The sequence below is a fragment of the Oncorhynchus tshawytscha genome, linkage group LG33 (assembly GCF_018296145.1).
Source record: "Oncorhynchus tshawytscha isolate Ot180627B linkage group LG33, Otsh_v2.0, whole genome shotgun sequence".
NCBI lineage: Eukaryota > Metazoa > Chordata > Actinopteri > Salmoniformes > Salmonidae > Oncorhynchus > Oncorhynchus tshawytscha.
Window position 1 is genome coordinate 34326314 of NC_056461.1, and position 26593 is coordinate 34352906.

The following is a 26593-nucleotide window of genomic DNA, read 5'->3' on the forward strand; positions in this document are numbered from 1 at the left end:
TGTAGGTGTGTGGCTTTGTGTTTGAATAGGTTGGAGTGTGTGGATTCAGGGCACAGTGTGAGGGGTGTCTGAGTGTGTGGGTGTGGGGCTTTGTATAGATGTAGGGTTGAGTGTGGTGAAGTGGGTTGTGACGTGCGAGTTGCAGTCTGTGAGAGATAGAGTGTTCATTCTACTAAGCCTCACTGCAAAGAAAATCTATGGTATAATTAAGCAAAAAGGCCAGAGGAGGTGTGATATATGGCCAATATACCACAGTTAAGGGCTGTTTTTAAGCATGATGCAACGCGGAGTGCCTGGATACAGCCCTGAGCCGTGGTATATTGGCCATATACCACAAACCCCTGAGGTGTCTTATTGCTATTATAAACTGGTTACCAACATCATTAGAGCAGTAAAAATACATTTTGTCATGCCCGTGGTATACGGTCTGATTTACCACAGCTGTCAGCCAATTGGCATTCAGGGCTCGAGCCACCCAGTTTATAATGTCAAATTATGACTTATTCTAAGACCTTTCATGAGGATGAATATAAACACATTCAATAGATCTCTGAAAGAGAGACTGAGGTTGAGAGGAGGAGATGAAGAGAATGGAATCAGGCTTGAGGAGAGAGTGAAGGAGGGAGGAATAGAAGTAGCGAATTAGACAGTAGTAAGACAATAGATAACAGCACCCTGGGAGCACTGTGACAGGATCAGCGCCTCTGCTCCTCTGGCCCTGTGGCTGAACACACACACACACAGCTGGTGGAGGGACAGAGGACAGAGCCTGTGTCCTTGCTTGTGTCCTGGCCTGTGTCCTGGCCTGTGTCCTGGCCTGTGTCCTGGCTTGTGTACCCGGGCCTGTGTCCTGGCCTGTGTCCTGGCTTGTGTACCCGGGCCTGTGTCCTGGCCTGTGTCCTGGCTTGTGTACCCAGGCCTGTGTCCTGGCCTGTGTCATGGCCTGTGTTCTGGCTTGTGTACCTGGGCCTGTGTCCTGGCTTGTGTACCCGGGCCTGTGTCCTGGCCTGTGTGCTGGCTTGTGTACCCGGGCCTGTGTCCTGGCCTGTGTCCTGGCCTGTGTCCTGGCTTGTGTACCCGGGCCTGTGTCCTGGCCTGTGTCCTGGATTGTGTACCCGGGCCTGTGTCCTGGCCTGTGTCTTGGTCTGTGTCCTGGCTTGTGTACCCGTGCCTGTGTCCTGGCCTGTGTCCTGGCTTGTGTACCCGGGCCTGTGTCCTGGCCTGTGTCCTGGTCTGTGTCCTGGCTTGTGTACCTGGGCCTGTGTCCTGGCTTGTGTCCTGGCCTGTGTCCTGGCTTGTATCCTGGCTTGTGTACCCGGGCCTGTGTCCTGGCTTGTGTACCCGGGCCTGTGTCCTGGCCTGTGTCCTGGCTTGTGTTCTGGCTTGTGTCCTGGCTTGTGTACCCGGGCTTGTGTCCTGGTCTGTGTCCTGGCTTGTGTACCCGAGCCTGTGTCCTGGCTCGTGTACCCGGGCTTGTGTCCTGGCTTGTGTCCTGGCTTGTGTTCTGGCTTGTGTCCTGGCTTGTGTACCCGGGCCTGTGTCCTGGTCTGTGTCCTGGCTTGTGTACCCGGGCCTGTGTCCTGGTCTGTGTCCTGGCTTGTGTACCCGGGCCTGTGTCCTGGCCTGTGTCCTGGCTTGTGTTCTGGCTTGTGTCCTGACTTGTGTACCCGGGCCTGTGTCCTGGTCTGTATCCTGGCTTGTGTACCCGGGCCTGTGTCCTGGCTTGTGTCCTGGCCTGTGTCCTGGCTTGTATCCTGGCTTGTGTACCCGGGCCTGTGTCCTGGCTTGTGTACCCGGGCCTGTGTCCTGGCCTGTGTCCTGGCTTGTGTTCTGGCTTGTGTCCTGGCTTGTGTACCCGGGCCTGTGTCCTGGTCTGTGTCCTGGCTTGTGTACCCGGGCCTGTGTCCTGGCTCGTGTACCCGGGCTTGTGTCCTGGCTTGTGTCCTGGCTTGTGTTCTGGCTCTTGTCCTGGCTTGTGTACCCGGGCCTGTGTCCTGGTCTGTGTCCTGGCTTGTGTACCCGGGCCTGTGTCCTGGCCTGTGTCCTGGCTTGTGTTCTGGCTTGTGTCCTGACTTGTGTACCCGGGCCTGTGTCCTGGTCTGTGTCCTGGCTTGTGTACCCGGGCCTGTGTCCTGGTCTGTGTCCTGGCTTGTGTACCCGGGCCTGTGTCCTGGCCTGTGTCCTGGCCTGTGTCCTGGACTGGCAATCAAATATGAGCTATCTGCCTTAGCAGTTCAACACAGACCCCTTGGTAAATGGCGCATACACACTAGGATAGAATTTAACTTGCTTACATTTTACTATCACTGAAAATGCACTTTTCAAATGCATACTTGAGTTTCCATTATGAGTTCACATACTATACATACCCACATGGACTCACAAGCTGCACATTTTCAACACACCATACATATTGCAAATAGAGATACTTACCTCACTATAGCAGAAACACACTTACTCTGGAATATACACATACACATGGCTTAAACACACACCGGTACACACTGTGAACACACACACGCACACTCAGGAGACACAGAGTCTTGTCAGACAAGTTAAGCTGAGCTGTGCAGCAGCACCAGCTGAATGAATAATGAAGTGGCTGGGTTTGTTTGATTGTGTGTGAGTGGTGAGGGGGCCTCAGATATGACCACTGAACTCCATCCTACAGACTAGGCAGCAGCATTCACCAGCTTCTCAAGCCCCATCCTCCCCGACACACACACTGTACAGCTTCAGATTGTCACTAATAATATTAATGTTTGTTCTTAAAGATACCAGGTAGAGCTGGCAGCACAGCGTCAAGTGGTGCAGTTCTACAAACATGGAGGCTAAAGCTGGCAGCTGGTGGAAAGATGTTCACACTGGAGCTAAAGCAAAGCAGCCAACCAGCCACATACATACAAATTCTTCTTTACAATGATGGACTACCGGGGAACAGTGGGTTAACTGCCTTGTTCAGGGGGAGAACAACAGATTTTTACCTTGTCGGCTCAGGGATTCAAACTAGAAACCTTTTGGTTACTGGCCCAAAGCTCTAACCACTAGGCTACCTGCCGCCCCATACATACATGCATACTGTATACACTATCGGTCAAAAATTTTAGAACACCTCCTCATTCAAGGGTTTTTCTTTATTTTTACTATTTTCTACATTGTAGAATAATAGTGAAGACATCAAAACTATGAAATAACACACATGGAATCATGTAGTAACCAAAAAATAGTTAAACAAATCAAAATACACTACCGTTCAAAAGTTTGGGGTCACTTAGAAATGTCATTGTTTTTGTTAAACAAACCAAAATATATTTTATATTTGAGATTCTTAAAAGTAGCCACCCTTTGCCTTGATGACAGCTTTGCACACTCTTGGCATTCTCTCAACCAGCTTCATGAGGTAGTCACCTGGAATGCATTTTAATTAACAGGTGTGCCTTGTTAAAAGTTAATTTGTGGAATTGTGACAAGGTAGGAGTGGTATACAGAAGATAGCCCTAGTTGGTAAAAGACACAAGTCAATATTATGGCAAGAAGAGCTTAAATAAGCAAAGAGAAATTACAGTCCATCCTTACTTTAAGACATGAAGGTCAGTCAATGCGGAACATTTCAAGAACTTTGAAAGTTTCTTCAAGTTCACTCGCAAAAACCATCAAGTGCTATGATGAAACTGTCTCTCATGACGACTGCCACAGGAAAGAAAGACCCAGAGTTACCTCTGCTGCTGAGGATAAGTTCATTAGAGTTGCCAGCCTCAGATTGCAGCCCAACTAAACGCTTCACAGAGTTCAAGTAACAGACACATCTCAACATCAACTGTTCAGAGGAGACTGTATGATTCAGGCCTTCATTGTTGAATGGCTGCAAAGAAACAACTACTAAAGGACACCAATAAGAAGAAGAGACTTGCTTGGGCCAAGAAACATGAGCAATAGACATTAGATTGGTGGAAATCTGTCCTTTGGTCTGATGAGTCCACATTTGATATTTTTGGTTCCAACCAGCCTGTCTTTGTGAGATGCAGAGTAGGTGAACGGATGATCTCTGCATGTGTGGTTCCCACCATGAAGCATGGAGGAGGAGGTGTGATGGTGTGGGTGTGGTGACACTGTCTGTGATTTATTTAGAATTCAAGGCACACTTAATCAGCATGGCTACCACAGCATTCTGCAGCGATACGCCATTCCATCTGGTTTGCGCTTAGTGCGACTATCATTTGTTTTTCAACAGGACAATGACCCAACACACCTCCAGGCTGTGTAAGGGCTATTTGACCAAGAAGGAGAGTGATGGATCAGATGACCTGGCCTCCACAACCACCCGACCTCAACTCAATTGAGATGGTTTGAGATGAGTTGGACCGCAGAGTGAAGGAAAAGCAGCCAACACGTGCTCAGCATATGTGGATTATCCAACAGTCTCCTTCAAGACTGTTGGATAAGCATTCCAGGATAAGCTGGTTGAGAGAATGCCAAGAGTGTGCAAAGCTGTCATCAAGGCAAAGGTTGGCTACTTTGAAGAATCTAAAATATATTTGGATTTGTTTAACACTTTTTGGGGTACTACATGATTCCATATGTGCTATTTCATAGTTTTGATGTCTTCCCTATTAATCTACAATGTAGAAAATAGTCAAACTAAAGAAAAATCCTTGAATGAGTAGGTGTGTCCAAACTTTTGACTGGTACAATATGGTACAGTACAGTTGTAGAGTTTCTACATTGTAGAAAACGTACATGAATACATACGTACGTATAGTGGGGAGAACAAGTATTTGATACACTGCCGATTTTGCAGGTTTTCCTACTTTACAAAGCATGAAGAGGTCTGTAATTTTTACATACTTACATACATACATGCGCACACACACACACACACGCATGCATGCATGCATGCATGCATACATACATGAAAGCCACTAATGTGTACACAGGCAATAAGTGCTGACTTTGACTACATCTAGTCAAATGTATAATTCATCTGTAGAAACACTAATGAGGAAAGCCTAGGGATTGGAGAGGAGAGAGGGGATAGGGGAGGATGGGAAAAGAGGATAGGAGGGAAGGAGGAGGTGAGCTAGGATAGGAAAGAAGGGGAAAAGAGGAAAGAGGTGAATTCAGGAGAATAAAGGGGTGGAAGAAGCAGGAAGGATGGAAATGGAGGAGAGGAAAGAGACACATGGAGGAGAGAAAAGAGACAAATGGAGGAGAGAAAAGAGACAAATGGAGGAAAGAGACACATGGAGGAGAGAAAAGAGACAAATGGAGGAGAGAAAAGAGACAAATGGAGGAAAGAGACACATGGAGGAGAGAAAAGAGACAAATGGAGGAGAGGAAAGAGACACATGGAGGAGAGAAAAGAGACAAATGGAGGAGAGGAAAGAGACACATGGAGGAGAGGAAAGAGACACATGGAGGAGAGAAAAGAGACAAATGGAGGAGAGGAAAGAGACACATGGAGGAGAGGAAAGAGACACATGGAGGAGAGAAAAGAGACAAATGGAGGAGAGGAAAGAGACACATGGAGGAGAGAAAAGAGACAAATGGAGGAGAGGAAAGAGACACATGGAGGAGAGAAAAGAGACAAATGGAGGAGAGAAAAGAGACAAATGGAGGAGAGAAAAGAGACACATGGAGGAGAGGAAAGAGACACATGGAGGAGAGGAAAGAGACACATGGAGGAGAGAAAAGAGACAAATGGAGGAGAGAAAAGAGACACATGGAGGAGAGGAAAGAGACACATGGAGGAGAGGAAAGAGACACATGGAGGAGAGAAAAGAGACAAATGGAGGAGAGAAAAGAGACAAATGGAGGAAAGAGACACATGGAGGAGAGAAAAGAGACAAATGGAGGAGAGGAAAGAGACACATGGAGGAGAGAAAAGAGACAAATGGAGGAGAGGAAAGAGACACATGGAGGAGAGAAAAGAGACAAATGGAGGAGAGAAAAGAGACAAATGGAGGAGAGGAAAGAGACACATGGAGGAGAGGAAAGAGACACATGGAGGAGAGGAAAGAGACACATGGAGGAGAGAAAAGAGACAAATGGAGGAGAGAAAAGAGACAAATGGAGGAGAGGAACATGACAAATGGAGGAGAGAAAAGAGACAAATGGAGGAGAGAAAAGAGACAATTGGAGGAGAGAAAAGAGACACATGGAGGAGAGGAAAGAGACACATGGAGGAGAGGAAAGAGACAAATGGAGGAGAGAAAAGAGACAAATGGAAGAGAGGAAAGAGACAAATGGAGGAGAGGAAAGAGACAAATGGAGGAGAGAAAAGAGACAAATGGAGGAGAGAAAAGAGACAAATGGAGGAGAGAAAAGAGACAAATGGAAGAGAGGAAAGAGACAAATGGAGGAGAGGAAAGAGACAAATGGAGGAGAGGAAAGAGACGAGTGGGGGTGGAGGAGAGTGGGGGTTAGAGGAGAGTGGGAGGTTAGAGGAAAGTGGGAGGTTAGAGGAGAGTGGGGGTTAGAGGAGAGTGGGGGTTAGAGGAAAGTGGGAGGTTAGAGGAGAGTGGGGGTTAGAGGAGAGTGGGAGGTTAGAGGAGAGTGGGAGGTTAGAGGAAAGTGGGAGGTTAGAGGAGAGTTGGGGTTAGAGGAGAGTGGGGGTTAGAGGAGAGTGGGAGGTTAGAGGAAAGTGGGAGATTAGAGGAGAGTGGGAGGTTAGAGGAGAGTTGGGGTTAGAGGAGAGTTGGGGTTAAAGGAGGGGAGGATAGAGGAGAGTTGGGGTTAGAGGAGAGTGGGAGGTTAGAGGAAAGTGGGAGGTTAGAGGAGAGTGGGGGTTAAAGGAGGGGGAGGTTAGAGGAGAGTGGGGGTTAGAGGAGAGTGGGAGGTTAGAGGAAAGTGGGAGGTTAGAGGAGAGTTGTGGTTAAAGGAGGGGGAGGTTAGAGGAGAGTGGGAGAATAGAGGTGGGAGGTTAGAGGAGGGGGAGGTTAGAGGAGAGTGAGGAGGGGGTTAGAGGAGGGTGGGAGGTTAGAGGAGAGTGGGAGATTAGAGGAGAGTGGGAGGTTAGAGGAGAGTGGGGTTTAGAGGAGAGTGGGGGTTAAAGGAGTGGGAGGTTAGAGGAGAGTGGGAGGTTAGAGGAGAGTTGGGGTTAGAGGAGAGTGGGGGTTAAAGGAGGGGGAGGTTAGAGGAGGGCGGGAGGTTAGAGGAGGGTGGGAGGTTAGAGGAGGGGGAGGTTAGAGGAGAGTGGGAGATTAGAGGAGAGTGAGGAGAGTGGGAGGTTAGAGGAGAGTGGGATTTAGAGGAGAGTGGGGGTTAAAGGAGGGGAGGTTAGAGGAGAGTGGGAGGTTAGAGGAGAGTTGGGGTTAGAGGAGAGTGGGGGTTAAAGGAGGGGAGGTTAGAGGTTAGAGGAGAGGGGGAGGTTAGAGGAGAGTGGGAGGTTAGAGGAGGGGGAGGTTAGGGGGAGGTTAGAGGAGAGTGAGGAGGGGGAGGTTAGAGGAGAGTGGGAGGTTAGAGGAGGGGGAGGTTAGAGGAGGGGGAGGTTAGAGGAGAGTGGGCGGTTAGAGGAGAGTGGGCGGTTAGAAGATGTGTAAGATGTTGTATGGGAATATGATAAAGGAGTAGGATGAGAGACAAAGGGAGTGTGACAAGAGAAGAGAGGAAGAAGAGAAAGAGAGAGACAGGATAGGAGAGGGGGAAAGAACTGGGTTTCCTCTTGAAGAGGGATGAGACGTTAAGACCTGACGATCTGGTTCATATTAACTCATATCACACTGATCATGAGGGTGTACTATTCAGCCCCCTTCTCACACTGACCAGCATGCTTAAAACCTTGCACAATAACATGGTTTTAGAAAACACTTATGCCAGTACTTGTTTGTGAATTGTGGCTTGCAGAATTTCTAACCTCGTATCCAGGCTCAATTGTTGGCTGGTGTATGACATTTCACACTTTCAGATATTTGAAATTGCAAACTGTGATATTAAAAAGTGATAATTTTAAAGTGAGTGGAGGTTTTAATCACAATGAATTTGCTTTGTTTGCAAATCTAAAGCATGTATAAAATAAATTTCTGTGAGCAATCGCACAAACCTCAATGTGCAATTACAGCTGCTTTGTAGAATCTGTACCTTCATAGTAAGTATACTTTACTCACTACAGTAATTAAGACCTATTACTGTAAATATAAACTACCAGTCAAAAGTTTTAGAACTGGAAACTGCTGATTTTTAATAGAATATCTACATACTGTAGGCGTACAGAGGCCCATTATCAGCAACCATCACTCCTGTGTTCCAATGGTACGTTGTGTTAGCTAGTTTATCATTTTAAAAGGCTAATTGAGCATTAGAAAACCCTGTTGCATTCTGCAGCGATACATCATCCCATTTGGTTTGGGCTTAGTGGTACTATAATTTGTTTCTCAAAAGGACAATGATCCAAAACACACCTCCAGCCTGTGTAAGGGCTGTTTGACCTTGATGGAGTTCTGCATCAGATGACCTGGCCTCCACAATCCCTGACCTCAACCAAATTGAGATGGTTTGGGATGAGTCAAACCACAGACTGAAGGAAAAGCAGCCAACAAGTGCTCAGCATATGTGGGAACTCCTTCAAGACTGTTGGAAAAGCATTCCAGGAGAAGCTGGTTGAGGGAATGCCAAGAGTGTGCGAAGCTGTCACCAAGGCTAACAGGCTACTTTGAAGAATCTCAAATCTAAAATAAAAAACTTTTTTGGTTCCTACATGATGCCATATGTGTTATTTCATAGTTTTGATGTCTTCGCTATTATTGTACAATGTAGAAAATAGTAAAAATTAAGAAAAACCCTTGAATGAGTTGGTGTTGGAAAACCTTTGATCGGTAGTGTATGTTTTGTCATCAATATAAAGTGGGACTGAAAAAAGTCTACAGAATTAATGTTAACTTCCCCTTTTCTACATTTAGATTTTTAAAATGTTTTTTAAAATTCATTTAGCAGACACTCTTATCCAGAGCGACTTACAGTAAGTGCATTAATCTTAAGAGAGCTCTTCTCACTTCCACCTACTGTATGAAAGCTAGTCCTGCAGAGGAGACAGAGAGCCATCCACAGGGGTAGGGGTTAGGGGTCAGTGTAGGAAGTGACCTACTGTAACTTAGAGCTAGTCCTTCACTTCTAGCTGACCTTTGTTCTTCAGGATTAGAGTTAAAGGTTAATCAATGTCTCATGGCTGTCAAATTCCTCACCTGCACTACCACCAGGCACCATTAATACTTTATCACATACCATTAAAGAGACTTGCTTCTACAGGCACTAATTTTGCTTCTCTTCTATAAATTGACTGCCATCTGCCGCAGATTGTTTGGCAAAAGAGGGCCTTCCTTCCCCTGCCAGCTCCGAGCTTTTTCTCTCTCTGAGAGACATGTGTGATCCTGGAACAAGGTTGTCAGATATCCATGGATACCGACTGTGCTCTATCATAGTGGATTCATCGATCACTGTTCATGGCACATCTTAAGAAACTCCTGTTAGCCAGCATAATTATATTCAAACAGGGGCGGATGTTTTAGCCTTAGTTTTATTCTGTAAATAACATCTGTTGTAGTATGGAGGAATAAATAGCATGAATGACAGTGTGCAAAGAGGCCCGGGAAACAGTGAGTGAATATAGAGGATAGAGGAAACATAATGAGTGAGTAAAGAGGACAGTGGAAACATAATGAGTGAGTAAAGAGGACAGTGGAAACATAATGAGTGAGTAAAGAGGACAGTGGAAACATAATGAGTGAGTAAAGAGGACAGTGGAAACATAATGAGTGAGTAAAGAGGACAGTGAAACATAATGAGTGAGTAAAGAGGACAGTGGAAACATAATGAGTGAGTAAAGAGGACAGTGAAACATGAGTGAGTAAAGAGGACAGAGGAAACATAATGAGTGAGTAAAGAGGACAGTGGAAACATTATGAGTGAGTAAAGAGGACAGTGAAACATAATGAGTGAGTAAAGAGGACAGTGGAAACATAATGAGTGAGTAAAGAGGACAGTGGAAACATAATGAGTGAGTAAAGAGTACAGTGGAAACATAATGAGTGAGTAAAGAGGAAAGAGGAAACATAATGAGTGAGTAAAGAGGACAGTGAAACATAATGAGTGAGTAAAGAGGACAGTGGAAACATAATGAGTGAGTAAAGAGGACAGTGGAAACATAATGAGTGAGTAAAGAGGACAGTGGAAACATAATGAGTGAGTAAAGAGGACAGTGAAACATAATGAGTGAGTAAAGAGGACAGTGGAAACATAATGAGTGAGTAAAGAGGACAGTGGAAACATAATGAGTGAGTAAAGAGGACAGTGGAAACATAATGAGTGAGTAAAGAGGAAAGAGGAAACATAATGAGTGAGTAAAGAGGACAGTGAAACATAATGAGTGAGTAAAGAGGACAGTGAAACATAATGAGTGAGTAAAGAGGACAGTGGAAACATAATGAGTGAGTAAAGAGGACAGTGGAAACATAATGAGTGAGTAAAGAGGAAAGAGGAAACATAATGAGTGAGTAAAGAGGACAGTGGAAACATAATGAGTGAGTAAAGAGGAAGAGGAAACATAATGAGTGAGTAAAGAGGACAGTGAAACATAATGAGTGAGTAAAGAGGACAGTGGAAACATAATGAGTGAGTAAAGAGGACAGTGGAAACATAATGAGTGAGTAAAGAGGAAAGAGGAAACATAATGAGTGAGTAAAGAGGACAGTGAAACATAATGAGTGAGTAAAGAGGACAGTGAAACATAATGAGTGAGTAAAGAGGACAGTGGAAACATAATGAGTGAGTAAAGAGGACAGTGGAAACATAATGAGTGAGTAAAGAGGAAAGAGGAAACATAATGAGTGAGTAAAGAGGACAGTGGAAACATAATGAGTGAGTAAAGAGGAAAGAGGAAACATAATGAGTGAGTAAAGAGGACAGTGAAACATAATGAGTGAGTAAAGAGGACAGTGGAAACATAATGAGTGAGTAAAGAGGACAGTGGAAACATAATGAGTGAGTAAAGAGGACAGTGGAAACATAATGAGTGAGTAAAGAGGACAGTGAAACATAATGAGTGAGTAAAGAGGACAGTGGAAACATAATGAGTGAGTAAAGAGGACAGTGGAAACATAATGAGTGAGTAAAGAGGACAGTGGAAACATAATGAGTGAGTAAAGAGGAAAGAGGAAACATAATGAGTGAGTAAAGAGGACAGTGAAACATAATGAGTGAGTAAAGAGGACAGTGAAACATAATGAGTGAGTAAAGAGGACAGTGGAAACATAATGAGTGAGTAAAGAGGACAGTGGAAACATAATGAGTGAGTAAAGAGGAAAGAGGAAACATAATGAGTGAGTAAAGAGGACAGTGAAACATAATGAGTGAGTAAAGAGGACAGTGAAACATAATGAGTGAGTAAAGCAGCAAAATGAGGAGAGAGTAGGATGACAGAGAAGAGCATGCCTATGGAAGCCTGCATGGACCTCCTCTTTCGCCATTGCACCAAACACAGAGCCAGAATACAGCTTAATGGGCAGGGAACACACAGCCATTTTGGATTCAAGTTGAATCAAAGCTTTTTCATTGAAGTCAGGTACAAACATGAACAAGCTAAGCTGTCAAAAGACAAAGCTATAGGGTGACAGTATACCTACTGAACGACATCATCATTATCTAGCTGTGGAAGACCATCTCCAGTGAACTACCCACTCTCTGAATAGGTTTTTGTTTGTTTTTTAAAAGCGACTTGGAGATTCTTTATGAAACACACTATATAAAGTATATATTTTATTACGATGTATTACTTACTGTATGTTGATATCGTACACAGGGACAGATAACGGGAGACTGATGAGCTGGATATTACAGCAGGTGTACCTCTGTTATTATCTAAATGAAGGTCTCTCTCTCTCTCTATATATATATATATATATATATATATATATATATATATATATATATATATATATATATATATATATATATAAATATATACGTATATCTGCACTTTAATTGAGCTAGTTAAGCTTGTCTCTGCTCTGCAGTTTAAATACTTCTCAGCCTGCATTAATACACCTTAAAGCTACCCACGGAGCCCAGGGAAGGCTGTAAGCCTTATAGGCATAGCTACTGAACGCCATTCATTGGAATCTTCTGCTTAATGATACAGAATGTCTGAAACAGTGAGATGCATGCTTTTCCAACCGTAAACACAGGGACGGACGGACGGAGAGAGACAGAGACACACACACACATAAATGAAGTGTAATGGCTTAAATGACACACTGCCTCTTCATGCTCATCCTCCCTATGATGGCTATCTCTGTCAACTGGCCATAAGGAGCCCTGTTGTCAAGGGAACTGGCTTTATTCAAAGTGATTGATAAGCAAATTAATCAGATTTTCCGTGGCTAAACAAGCAAGGATTTATGAAAAACTGAGCCAACCAAGCATTCTTTCCCCTTCTATAAATAAAACTGCATTCGGGATAGTGGTGAGAGTTCCTACATACAGAGAGCAAATACTGGACCACATTTCCCATAAAAAACTACAAGAGCCTGTCCAAGTTCATCCAGTGTGTGCATGAGATACCTCTCATCTGTCCCACAGTCCTTGTATTAGCATGGTTCACACACACTCCCACAGCCAGCATGCAGGAGCAGCTGCTAGGCTGTTTGCGTGTTTGTGAGTGTTTGTGACAGTGATTGTGTGTATGTTTGTTTTGTGTGTGTGAAAACCCACCAGGATTCTCGACGAGAGGAGAGGAGGGGATAGGAAAGTAGAGGGAGGAGAGGAGAGTGGAGGGGGAGAGTAGGGGAAAGGGGGAGAGGAGTGGGGAGTAGAGGAGGGGAGAGAAGAGAAGAGGAGAGAGAAGAGGAGAGTAGGGGAGAGAAGAGAGTGGGGTATAGAAGAGTAGGGGAGAGAAGAGAGTGGGGTAGAGAAGAGTAGGGGAGAGAAGATGAGAGTAGGGAGAGAAGAGGACAGTAGGGGAGAGAAGAGGAGAGTAAGGGAGAGAAGAGGAGAGTAGGGGAGAGGAGAGGAGAGTAAGGGAGAGAAGAGGAGAGTAAGGGAGAGAAGAGGAGAGTAAGGGAGAGGGGAGGAGGGCAGAGGGGACAGGAGAGAGAAGAGGAGAGTAGGGGAAAGAAGAGGAGAGTAGGGGAGAGAAGAGGAGAGTAGGGGAGAGGAGAGGAGAGTAGGGGAGAGAAGAGGAGAGAAGGGGAGAGAAGAGGAGAGAAGGGGAGAGGACAGAAGAGGAGAGAAGATGAGAGAAGAGGAGAGAAGATGAGAGGAGAGAAGAGGAGAGTAAGGGAGAGAAGAGAAGAGGAGAGTAGGGAAAAGGAGAGGAGAGTAGGGGAGAGAAGAGGAGAGTAAGGGAGAGAAGAGGAGAGTAAGGGAGAGGGGAGGAGGGCAGAGGGTACAGGAGAGAGAACAGGAGAGTAGGGGAAAGAAGAGGAGAGTAGGGGAAAGAAGAGGAGAGTAGGGGAAAGAAGAGGAGAGTAGGGAAGAGGAGAGGAGAGTATGGGAGAGAAGAGGAGAGAAGGGGAGAGGACAGAAGAGGAGAGTATGGGAGAGAAGAGGAGGGTAGGGGTGAGAACAGTAGGGGAGAGATGATGAGAGAAGAGGAGAGTAGGGGAGAGAAGAGGAGAGTAAGGGAGATAAGAGAAGAGGAGAGTAGGGGAGAGAAGAGGAGAGTAGGGGAGAGAAGAAGAGAGTAGAGGAGAGGAGAGGAGGGCAGAGGAGGGGGACAGGAGAAAGAAGAGGAAAGTAGGGGAGAGAAGAGGAGAGTAGGGGAGAGAAGAAGAGAGTAGAGGAGAGGAGAGGAGGGCAGAGGAGGGGGACAGGAGAAAGAAGAGGAAAGTAGGGGGGAGAGAAGAGGGAGAAAGGGGAGAGAAGGGAAGAGAAGAGGAGTTTAGGAAGAGTAGGGGAGAGAAGGGGAGAGTAGGTAGAGAAGAGGAGAGTAAGGGAGAGGGTTGGAGGGCAGAGGAGGAGACAGGAGAGAGAAGAGGGGAGTAGGGGAGAGAAGGGGAGAGTAGGGGAGAGAAGGGGAGAGTAGGGGAGAGAAGAGGAGAGTAGAGAGAGAAGAGGATAGTAGAGGTGAGAAGAGGAGATAAGAGGAGTGTAAGGGAGAGGGGAGGAGGGCAGAGGAGGGGACAGGAGAGAGAAGAGGAGAGTAGCGGAGAGTAGGGGAGAAGAGGGAAGAGTAGGGGGGAGAAAAGGGAAGAGTAGGGGAGAGAAGAGGAGAGTAGTGAGAGAAGGGAAGAGTAGGGAGAGAAGGGAGTAGGGAGAGAAGGGAAGAGTGGGGGAGAGAAGGCAGTAGGGAGAGAAGGGAAGAGTAGGTAGAGAAGGGAGTAGGGAGAAAAGGGAAGAGTAGGGAGAGAAGGGAAGAGTAGGGGAGAGAAGGGAAGAGTGGGGGAGAGAAGGGGAGAGTAGGGGAGAGAAGAGGAGAGTAGGGGAGAGAAGAGGAGAGTAGGGGAGAGAAAAGGAGAGTATGGGAGAGAAGAGGAGATTAGGGGAGAGAAGAGGAGAGTAAGGGAGAGAAGGGAAGAGACAGGAGAGTGGGAGAGAGAAGGGGAGAGTAGGTAGAGAAGAGGAGAGTATGGAGAGTAAAGGAGAGTAGGGGAGAGAAGAGGAGAGAAGAGAGAATAAGGGAGAGGGGTGGTGGGCAGAGGAGGGGACAGGAGAGAGAAGAGGAGAGTATGGTAGAGACGAGGAGAGTAGGGGAGAGAAGAGGAGAGTAGGGGAGAGGGGAGGAGGGCAGAGGAGGGGACAGGAGAGAGAAGAGGAGAGTATGCGAGAGACGAGGATAGTAGGGGAGAGAAAATGAGAGTAGGGGAGAGGGGAGGAGGGCAGAGGAGGGGACAGGAGAGAGAAGAGGAGAGTATGGGAGAGAAGAGGAGAGTAGGGGCGAGAAGAGGAGAGTAGTGGAGAGGAGAGGAGGGAAGGGGAGAGGAGAGAGCCTGGGACTGGGAGCAGGCTGAGTAGTTGAGAGACAGGGCTTGGATGGAATTCCATAAACGTTCTCTCTCTGAGAGCCAATTTCACGACAGGGGCTGGCTGTGTGGAGCAGTCAGCCCCAGCATGTCACTGGCCTTGTGTGTGTGATATAACACACGCTTTGTGTGTGTATGTATGTGTGTGTGAGGCTGTGGGAGCTCCCAGCTTGTGTGTGAGCTAGCTCCATGGCAGTGGTTGAGGTGAGAGTGAGGGTGTCTAAATGAGGAGGTTGAGGCATGCAGGGAGCCCAGGCCTGGTCCCATCTACTGACATCCTGGACCTTCCAACATGACACAAAGCCAGAATTAGCACCCCAACCTCAGGCCTATTCACTAGCTCACTCACTCCTACAGCATCCTGCCACGCAGATTAACCCACTCCCTGCTAGCTAGCACACTCACACAGCCTCACACAGAGAGGGATATGGAGGAGAGAAAGAGAGTGGGAGAAACAGAAATATAGAGAAAGACAGGGACAATGCTACTAACACACTAACACTCTCAGCCAGTGCAGTTCACTCTCAAGAAAAATATATTTATTTAACTAGTCAGATAAGGACAAATTCTTATTTATAATGATAGCCTAGGAACAGTGGGTTAACTGCCTTGTTCAGGGGCAGAACGACAGATTTTTACCTTGTCAGCTCGGAAATTCGGTCTATCAACCTTTCGGTTACCGGCCCAATGCTCTAACCACTAGGCTACTTGCCACCCCTATATAAGTAGCCACAAAAGACCACAAAGAGCTAACAGGAGAGAAATAATGATCAAATATCCTATCTTTGCAAAGACATGCTGCCCTGTTACATTTACCGTTTAACCCAGACACAAAGAAAGGGTGAGACAAAGCAGATAACACGAGGAGGTGATTACTCTCTCTCTCTCCTTCTCTCTCTCTCTCTCTCTCCTTCTCTCTCTCCTCTCTCTCTCTCTCTCTCTCTCTCTCTCTCTCTCTCTCTCTCTTTCTCTCTCTCTTCTTCTCTCTCTCTCTTTCTCTCTCTCTCTCTCTCTCTCTCTCTCTCTCTCTCTCTCTCTCTCTTCTCTTTCTTTCTTTCTTTCTTTCTTTCTTTCTTTCTTTCTTTCTTTCTTTCTTTTCTTTCTCTTTCTTTCTTTTCTCTCTCTCTCTCTCTCTCTCTCTCTCTCTCTCTCTCTCTCTCTCTCTCTCTCTCTCTCTCTCTCTCTCTCTTTCTCTCTCTCTCTCTCTCGCTCTCTCTCTCCTTCTCTCTCTCTCTCTCCTTCTCTCTCTCTCTCTCCTTTTCTCTCTCTCTCTCTCTCTCTCTCTCTCTCCTTCTCTCTCTCTCTCTCTCTCTCTCTCTCTCTCTCAGTGAAAGCAACGGCGGATCAGCTTACCTTTGTAGTCACAATGCAGAGGCAGTCCATGGTAGTGAGAACAAACAGGTGGGGTGTATCTCAACCCCCAACCCCCCCACAACAGAGGGCTGAGACCCCACACCCCTCGCCCCAGCCTGCCCCACTCCTGCTCTCTCTCGTCCTGCCTTTCCCCCTTTTTCTTTGCTTCCGTGTATCTCTTTCTTTACTTACTGAACCAGCAAGGGAAAGAGAGGATGGAGGGAGGGGAAACGTAAAGAGGGAGGGGGAGGGACACAGGGAAAGAGAGGATGGAGGGAGGGGAAACGTAAAGAGGGAGGGGGAGGGACACAGGGAAAGAGAGAGAAAGAGCAAGAGAGAGGGTGGGCTCCGAATATGTATGGGAGAGAGGGAGAGGGAGAGAGAGAGAGGGGGAGGGAGAGGGAACTCTTCTATAAGAGGAGAAGAGGAAGAGAGGAAGAGGAGAAGCAGGGATGAATATGAAAGGAGATGGACAGAGGGGGAAGGAGGTAGAAAGGAGAGGTGGTATGGGAAAAAGGGGAGATTCGCTCTGCAAGAGAAAGCGAGAGAGAGAGAAAGAGAGAGAGGATTAGACAGCGAAACAGCAGAGGATGGAGAGGAAGAGCCGAGGGAGGGGACTGTGAAGGAGAGAGCGAGGGAGTCAGTGTATGTGGTGTGTATGTGAAAACAGAAGGAATTAGACTGAAATAAAATGCGTAGAGGGGGAGAGAGAATTACATATGCATCAGAGAAAATGGAAACGCACACGACAATCAGAGTGAAAAAAACAACCCGAACATAAACTAGAGGAAACCATGACAGAAGGTGAAAAAGCGTGAAGGGTTTTCTGCTTGTTGTGGTGTTCTGCAGCTGTTGCCTTAGCAATGGTGCAATTGTTGCCGTGGCAATAGGAAGGGTTGTTGTTATCATGTAGCCGTTGCGCTGGAGTCTGTGTGAACGGTTGGTTGTGTGTGTGTGTGTGTGTGTGTGTGTGTGTGTGTGTGTGTGTGTGTGTGTGTGTGTGTGTGTGTGTGTGTGTGTGTGTGTGTGTGTGTGTGTGTGTGTGTGTGTGTGTGTGTGTGTGTGTGAGAGAGAGAGAGAGAGAGAGAGAGGGGGAACAGGAAGGTAAAGGGGGCGTATTGGATTTTAAGTAAAAGAAGAAGAAGCATACATGGAGGGTGTTTTGGGTATAAAGCCATTCTCCCATTTCTCTGTGTGACTATATGTTTCTACAGTTAGCCGGGGTGTACCATCTATGACTGAGTAATGTCAATGCAGTGAATTTGGACTGGAACCTTTGTTCAAATGCATTGCAGTAAAATGAATAGAATCATGTGTGCATCTTAGGGGTACACTTTGCCTTTAAGAGTATAGACTGCACCACTAAAGCCTGGTTCACAGGGAAATGTGTGCTTCTGTCTTTTTTAAATGTTTTTTTATTTCACCTTTACTTAACCAGGTAGGCTAGTTGAGAACAAGTTCTCATTTACAACTGCGACCTGGCCGAGATCTTTGCACCCTCAGCTCGGTAATTGTACAAAAGGCAGCATAACCTCCCTCCCCTCTGCCAGCTCCCCACAATGCAAGAGCAATGGTGCAGCAATAATGCAATTCTAAATTAAGACCCCCCTTCCGTTTAAAGTCGGAAGTTTAAAAAAACACCTTAGCCAAATACATTTAAACTCAGTTTTCACAATTCCTGACATTTAATCCTAGTAAAAATTCCCTTTCTTAGGTCAGTTAGGATCACCACTTTATTTTAAGAATGTGAGATGTCACAATAATAGTAGAGAGAATGATTTAGTTCAGCTTTTATTTCTTTCGTCACATTCCCAGTGGGTCAGAAGTTTACATACACTCTGTTACTTTTTGTTAGCATTGACTTCAAATTGTTTAGCTTGGGTCAAACTTTTCGGGTAGCCTTCCATAAGCTTCCCACATTAAATTGGGTGAATTTTGGCCCATTCCTCCTGACAGAGCTGGTGTAACTGAGTCAGGTTTGTAGGATCCTTGCTCGCACACGCTTTTTCAGTTCTGCGCACACATTTTCTTTAGGATTGAGGTCAGGGCTTTGTGATGGCCACTAACAATACCTTGACTTTGTTGTCCTTAAGCCATTTTGCAACAACTTTGGAAGTATGCTTGGGGTCATTGTCCATTTGGAAGACCCATTTGCGACCGAGTTTTAACTTCCTGACTGATGTCTTGAGATGTTGCTTCAATATATCCAAAAAATTATCATCCCTCATGATGCTATCTATTTTGTGAAGTGCACCAGTCCCTCCTGCAGCAAAGCACCCCCACAACATGATGCTGCCACCCCTGTGCTTCACGGTTGGGATGGTGTTCTTCAGCTTGCAAGCCTCCCCCTTTTTCCTACAAACATAAAGATGGTCATTATGGCCAAACAGTTCTATTTTTGTTTCATCAGACCATAGGACATTTCTCCAAAAAGTACGATCTTTGTCCCCATGTGCATTTGCAAACCGTAGTCTGGCTTTTTGATGGCGGTTTTTGAGCAGTAGCTTTACTGTGGCTATAGATACTTTTGTTCCAGTTTCCTCCAGCATCTTCATAAGGTCCTTTGCTGTTGTTCTGGGATTGATTTGCACTTTTCACACCAAAGTACATTCATCTGTAGGAGACAGAATGCGTCTCCTTCCTGAGCAGTATGACGGCTGTGTGGTCACATGGTGTTTATACTTCCATACTATTGTTTGTACAGATGAACGTGGTTCCTTCAGGCATTTGGAAATTGCTCCCCTGAGTTTGAAGGTAGGCCTTGTAATACATCCACAGGTACACCTCAAATTGACTCAAATTATGTCAATTAGCCAATCAGAAGCTTCTTAAACCATGACATAATTTTCTGGAATTTTCCAAGCTGTTTAAAGGCACAGTTAACTTAGTGTATGTAAACTTCTGACCCACTGGAATTGTGATACATTTAATGATTAATGAAATAATTTGTCTAAAAAAACAATTATTGGAAAAATTACTTGTGTCATGCACAAAGAAGATGTCCTAACAGACTTGCCAAAACTGTAGTTTGTTAACAAGAAATTTGTGGAGTGGTTGAAAAATGAGTTTTAATGACACCAACCTAAGTGTATGTAAACTTCCGACTTCATCTGTATTCCCTGGGGTGGAGAGAGAGGTATAGATCCAACCTACAACAAATACAACACCCACCCACACACAGGTATGTGTGTACACATCGGCAAACATCAATGGAGGCTCCTCAGAGGGGGAAGGGGAGGACCATCAACCTCAGTGAATTTCATAAAAATAAATATAGTGAAACATTAAGTTATTCTTTTTAGATAAAAGTATACTAAATCTTTTCACCTCACCAATAATTTATTAAAACACACTGAATTTGTCCAATAGAAACTCTCATTTGTAACTGTTGGACTAATGATTACATCCTAGATCAGTTAGATGCAGGCAAGAGTGTGCAAGATGGTATTGAATGTGTCACTGTCTGTCACCTGGATAACTCCATTTTTTCTCTTAACCTGTGCACCTACGTTGTAAACTTTCATTCACAGGCTAGGTTGTAGCAACCTCATGATGGGTATAGGGAAAATTGGAGTATCATATCGTAGCTTAAACCTAGTGATGTTACATTGAGCTGGGTGACTGGAATATGAATGACAGTCATCCAATATGCTGTAATAGAAATAAGGCCATACTCATCTTAAACATCACCAACTGCCGCTGGCATGCACGTTTTTAACCACGCACACTCACGAATACAGAAAAAAAAGACCAAGCAGAGTACTGTAACAGTGTGTATAGGAATGCTCCAGTCCCCCATCTGGGCACCCATCCACCTAGTCACACAGCATAACCTGAACCAAACTACCTGGACTGGTCTGGAATTGCTCCCTTTAGGGAGGTGCAGGGGATTCCAGAGGGTTCCAGAGAGTTCCAGAGCCCACAGAGGAGACAGCATGGACCACGACTGACCAGATCCATATTGACCTCTAGAGAACATTGTCTTGATAACATCACATGCTGTACCATTCACCTAAATTCCATTAAATACAGTGTAAATATTTAGCAAGGTATGATTGAAAATACAATATGGAACCACAGCCTGTGTTAAACGACAGTATTCAGCCAGGAGCTGACCTGACTATGGCTGACCTGTTTACCACATTACATAACCTTCCCTACTGTGTTGATGGCGAGACAGACACTGAGGGGTTACACACACACACACACACACACACACACACACACACACACACACACACACACACACACACACACACACACACACACACACACACACACACACACACACACACACACACACACACACACACACACACACACACACACACACACACACACACACACACACACACCACTACTACTGACTTAACATAACTTCCTGAACATTCATGTTCTAAACCGCATATAAATTATGAATTGTTACAAGATTGCATAGAGTGACAGAGAAAGTAGTATGTGTGTGTGAATAATGACCGATATACATGCACCCTCCTCACACAAAACAGAAGCTAACACATGAAAATTTAGCTTGCATGCCATTTCTCAATACCCTCTCTCTCTCTAACATGCAGACACACACACACACACACACACACACACACACACACACACACACACACACACACACACACACACACACACACACGTGTCTGGAGATTTGACACACAAACAACTCAGGAATTCATGTTAATAGAATGTCAGCCAGAAACAGAGGAAAACAAAGGATCCACTGACAGATATCCATTACAGTAACAAAACCACCTAACGATGCTCTCCGAGACTGGAGAAAAACTCACTGAGAAGTATATAGTCTCCATCCTCTAGTCCCGTTTTCTTCAAGACAATACTGTTCTGCCGGTCCTGAAGATGCCTCAGCTCAGTTTGACTGGAAGTAGGCCAAGGCCAGGCTCTGGTCAGCTAAATGGAACCCAGGAGGAACATGAGGACGATGAGGAGGCTGCCCGAGGATCACATTTATTTTACATATTCGACAAATCTCACAGCTGTGACTTGAACTAGGTCACAAAATGACATCACAACCAGAGATGTCAGGACTTTTCTTGTTCACATATGACACTTAGTATAAGCAAAACTCAGCAAAAGTGCAGATAGTCAAATTCAAACAGTTGAAATCTAATTACAGTATTCAATTAGGCTACTTGTTTTTTGGTTTTGATGATCTGACTACTTACCCCAGTTTCTGGGCTTCTGGTTTTGATGATCTGACTACTTACCCCAGTTTCTGGGCTTCTGGATTTTGATGATCTGACTACTTACCCCAGTTTCTGGGCTTCTGGTTTTGGTTTGAGCCTGAGAGGAAAATGTCAGAACATTTCAGACATTTCATGGAGTGTTATGCCACCCAGTGTTACTATAATGGACTACAACAAAGTAACTATAATAACACAGATGAAGAACACTAGCAATTTTTTGTAATTTCCCCAGATGTTTTATTTCACGAAGACCATATTGCTATGAGGACTCAACAGCCCAAACACCTTGTGCCACAACATCTTTGTAACAGTGGTCTCCAACCTTGGGGGGCGGGACATTTTCATTCGGCTCTACTAGCATCAACCCAGCCTTTTTGGCAGTAGATCATTTAAAACGCATCATTTGATTCTTCCCCCGCAAATAAAACATAATTATCTGTTTAACTTGTCGGTTTCTGGATATGCCGCTAATATCCTCAACTCTGGAGCATTTATAAAAGTAATATTTCCTTGGGGGAATCATGGCACTTGCTCATGTTTTTGACATAGGCCTGTCATTAACCCTTATTATCCATAATAAAACAGTAATGTATGGTAGGCTAGGGCTGGCTACTATTCTGTCCTGGATGTCCGATGCACACAGCCTCATGAGCGGAGTTCAACTGCCGTACCCCATCAAAACCCCAAATAGAAGTTTGTTTTACCCCTTTGCAAACCATTTAATTGGAAACTAGCACTGTGTAACCTCAAAACATGGTTAATACTAGGTTTATAGTAACGGATGGTCACTTCTTGCATCCAAAGCTCTGTCAAGGAATTGTTACATTTCTCCAGCCCCATTCCTCAGCTTTTTAACCAACCCAGTGGTCGCTTTGTTCTTGTTTGAACTGCAAACTGCTACTTTATGTACGGAGAGCTCGCTTTCAGTCGGTGTGTGCGTTAGTCAGTCTTCCTTCTGCTCTTCCTGTCTGTCCTCTCATAGTCCATCAGTCTTCTCTTCATCCCCTGAGGCTCACCGGGCCTCCCGGACCTGCAGCTCTGACAGGTAGTGAATGATGTTCTGCTATGATAGACAACCTTATTGAAATGTTACTTTAGATACCACTGCACTGTTGGAGCTAGAAACACAAGTATTTTGCTACACCCGCAATAACATCTGCTAAACGTGTGTATGTGACCAATAACATCTGCTAAACGTGTGTATGTGACCAATAACATCTGCTAAACGTGTGTATGTGACCAATAACATCTGCTAAACGTGTGTATGTGACCAATAACATCTGCTAAACGTGTGTATGTGACCAATAACATCTGCTAAACGTGTGTATGTGACCAATAACATCTGCTAAACGTGTGTATGTGACCAATAACATCTGCTAAACGTGTGTATGTGACCAATAACATCTGCTAAATGTGTGTATGTGACCAATAACATCTGCTAAACGTGTGTATGTGACCAATAACATCTGCTAAACGTGTGTATGTGACCAATAACATCTGCTAAACGTGTGTATGTGACCAATAACATCTGCTAAACGTGTGTATGTGACCAATAACATCTGCTAAACACAAGTATGTGACCAATAACATTTGCTAAACGTGTGTATGTGACCAATAACATCTGCTAAACGTGTGTATGTGACCAATAACATCTGCTAAACGTGTGTATGTGACCAATAACATCTGCTAAACGTGTGTATGTGACCAATAACATCTGCTAAAATTGTGTATGTGACCAATAACATCTGCTAAACGTGTGTATGTGACCAATAACATCTGCTAAAATTGTGTATGTGACCAATAACATCTGCTAAACGTGTGTATGTGACCAATAACATCTGCTAAACGTGTGTATGTGACCAATAACATCTGCTAAACGTGTGTATGTGACCAATAACATCTGCTAAACGTGTGTATGTGACCAATAACATCTGCTAAACGTGTGTATGTGACCAATAACATCTGCTAAACGTGTGTATGTGACCAATAACATCTGCTAAACGTGTGTATGTGACCAATAACATCTGCTAAATGTGTGTATGTGACCAATAACATCTGCTAAACGTGTGTATGTGACCAATAACATCTGCTAAACACAAGTATGTGACCAATAACATTTGCTAAACGTGTGTATGTGACCAATAACATCTGCTAAACGTGTGTATGTGACCAATAACATCTGCTAAATGTGTGTATGTGACCAATAACATCTGCTAAACGTGTGTATGTGACCAATAACATCTGCTAAAATTGTGTATGTGACCAATAACATCTGCTAAACGTGTGTATGTGACCAATAACATCTGCTAAAATTGTGTATGTGACCAATAACATCTGCTAAACGTGTGTATGTGACCAATAACATCTGCTAAACGTGTGTATGTGACCAATAACATCTGCTAAACGTGTGTATGTGACCAATAACATCTGCTAAACGTGTGTATGTGACCAATAACATCTGCTAAACATGTGTATGTGACCAATAACATCTGCTAAACGTGTGTATGTGACCAATAACATCGGCTAAACGTATGTGACCAATAACATCTGCTAAACGTATGTGACCAATAACATCTGCTAAACGTGTGTATGTGACCAATAACATCTGCTAAACGTGTGTATGTGACCAATAACATCTGCTAAATGTGTGTATGTGACCAATAACATCTGCTAAACGTGTATATGTGACCAATAACATCGGCTAAACGTATGTGACCAATAACATCTGCTAAACGTATGTGACCAATAACATCTGCTAAACGTGTATATGTGACCAATAACATCTGCTAAACGTGTGTATGTGACCAATAACATCGGCTAAACGTATGTGACCAATAACATCTGTATGTGACCAATAACATCTGCTAAACGTGTGTATGTGACCAATAACATCTGCTAAACGTGTGTATGTGACCAATAACATCTGCTAAAATTGTGTATGTGACCAATAACATCTGCTAAACGTGTGTATGTGACCAATAACATCTGCTAAAATTGTGTATGTGACCAATAACATCTGCTAAACGTGTGTATGTGACCAATAACATCTGCTAAACGTGTGTATGTGACCAATAACATCTGCTAAACGTGTGTATGTGACCAATAACATCTGCTAAACGTGTGTATGTGACCAATAACATCTGCTAAACGTGTGTATGTGACCAATAACATCTGCTAAACGTGTGTATGTGACCAATAACATCTGCTAAACGTGTGTATGTGACCAATAACATCTGCTAAATGTGTGTATGTGACCAATAACATCTGCTAAACGTGTGTATGTGACCAATAACATCTGCTAAACACAAGTATGTGACCAATAACATTTGCTAAACGTGTGTATGTGACCAATAACATCTGCTAAACGTGTGTATGTGACCAATAACATCTGCTAAATGTGTGTATGTGACCAATAACATCTGCTAAACGTGTGTATGTGACCAATAACATCTGCTAAAATTGTGTATGTGACCAATAACATCTGCTAAACGTGTGTATGTGACCAATAACATCTGCTAAAATTGTGTATGTGACCAATAACATCTGCTAAACGTGTGTATGTGACCAATAACATCTGCTAAACGTGTGTATGTGACCAATAACATCTGCTAAACGTGTGTATGTGACCAATAACATCTGCTAAACGTGTGTATGTGACCAATAACATCTGCTAAACATGTGTATGTGACCAATAACATCTGCTAAACGTGTGTATGTGACCAATAACATCGGCTAAACGTATGTGACCAATAACATCTGCTAAACGTATGTGACCAATAACATCTGCTAAACGTGTGTATGTGACCAATAACATCTGCTAAACGTGTGTATGTGACCAATAACATCTGCTAAATGTGTGTATGTGACCAATAACATCTGCTAAACGTGTATATGTGACCAATAACATCGGCTAAACGTATGTGACCAATAACATCTGCTAAACGTATGGACCAATAACATCTGCTAAACGTGTATATGTGACCAATAACATCTGCTAAACGTGTGTATGTGACCAATAACATCGGCTAAACGTATGTGACCAATAACATCTGCTAAACGTATGTGACCAATAACATCTGCTAAACGTGTGTATGTGACCAATAACATCTGCTAAACGTGTGTATGTGACCAATAACATCTGCTAAATGTGTGTATGTGACCAATAACATCTGCTAAACGTGTATATGTGACCAATAACATCTGCTAAACGTGTGTATGTGACCAATAACATCTGCTAAACGTGTGTATGTGACCAATAACATCTGCTAAATGTGTGTATGTGACCAATAACATCTGCTAAACGTGTATATGTGACCAATAACATCTGCTAAACGTGTGTATGTGACCAATAACATCTGCTAAACGTATGTGACCAATAACATCTGCTAAACGTATGTGACCAATAACATCTGCTAAACGTGTGTATGTGACCAATAACATCTGCTAAACGTGTGTATGTGACCAATAACATCTGCTAAACGTGTGTATGTGACCAATAACATCTGCTAAAATTGTGTATGTGACCAATAACATCTGCTAAACGTGTGTATGTGACCAATAACATCTGCTAAACGTGTGTATGTGATCAATCAATAACATCTGCTAAACGTGTGTATGTGACCAATAACATCTGCTAAACGTGTGTATGTGACCAATAACATCTGCTAAACGTGTGTATGTGACCAATAACATCGGCTAAACGTATGTGACCAATAACATCTGCTAAACGTATGTGACCAATAACATCTGCTAAACGTGTGTATGTGACCAATAACATCTGCTAAACGTGTGTATGTGACCAATAACATCTGCTAAACGTGTGTATGTGACCAATAACATCTGCTAAACGTGTATATGTGACCAATAACATCTGCTAAACGTGTGTATGTGACCAATAACATCTGCTAAACGTATGTGACCAATAACATCTGCTAAACGTGTGTATGTGACCAATAACATCTGCTAAACGTGTGTATGTGACCAATAACATCTGCTAAACATGTGTATGTGACCAATAACATCTGCTAAACGTGTATATGTGACCAATAACATCTGCTAAACGTGTGTATGTGACCA

General features: G+C 44.2%; 1 protein-coding gene across 1 annotated transcript in view; it reads right to left on the reverse strand.

Annotated features, from left to right (window-relative positions):
* LOC112231273 (disks large homolog 4-like) overlaps window positions 1–16572 on the reverse strand; it is a 117280-nt gene extending 100708 nt beyond the window's left edge. The window contains exon 1 of the mRNA XM_042311432.1: window positions 16302–16572. Within this exon, the coding sequence (XP_042167366.1) occupies window positions 16302–16331 (30 nt within the window). The 5' untranslated portion in view covers window positions 16332–16572. The remainder of the gene's footprint in view (window positions 1–16301) is intronic.
* Between the last annotated feature and the right edge of the window lie 10021 nt (window positions 16573–26593).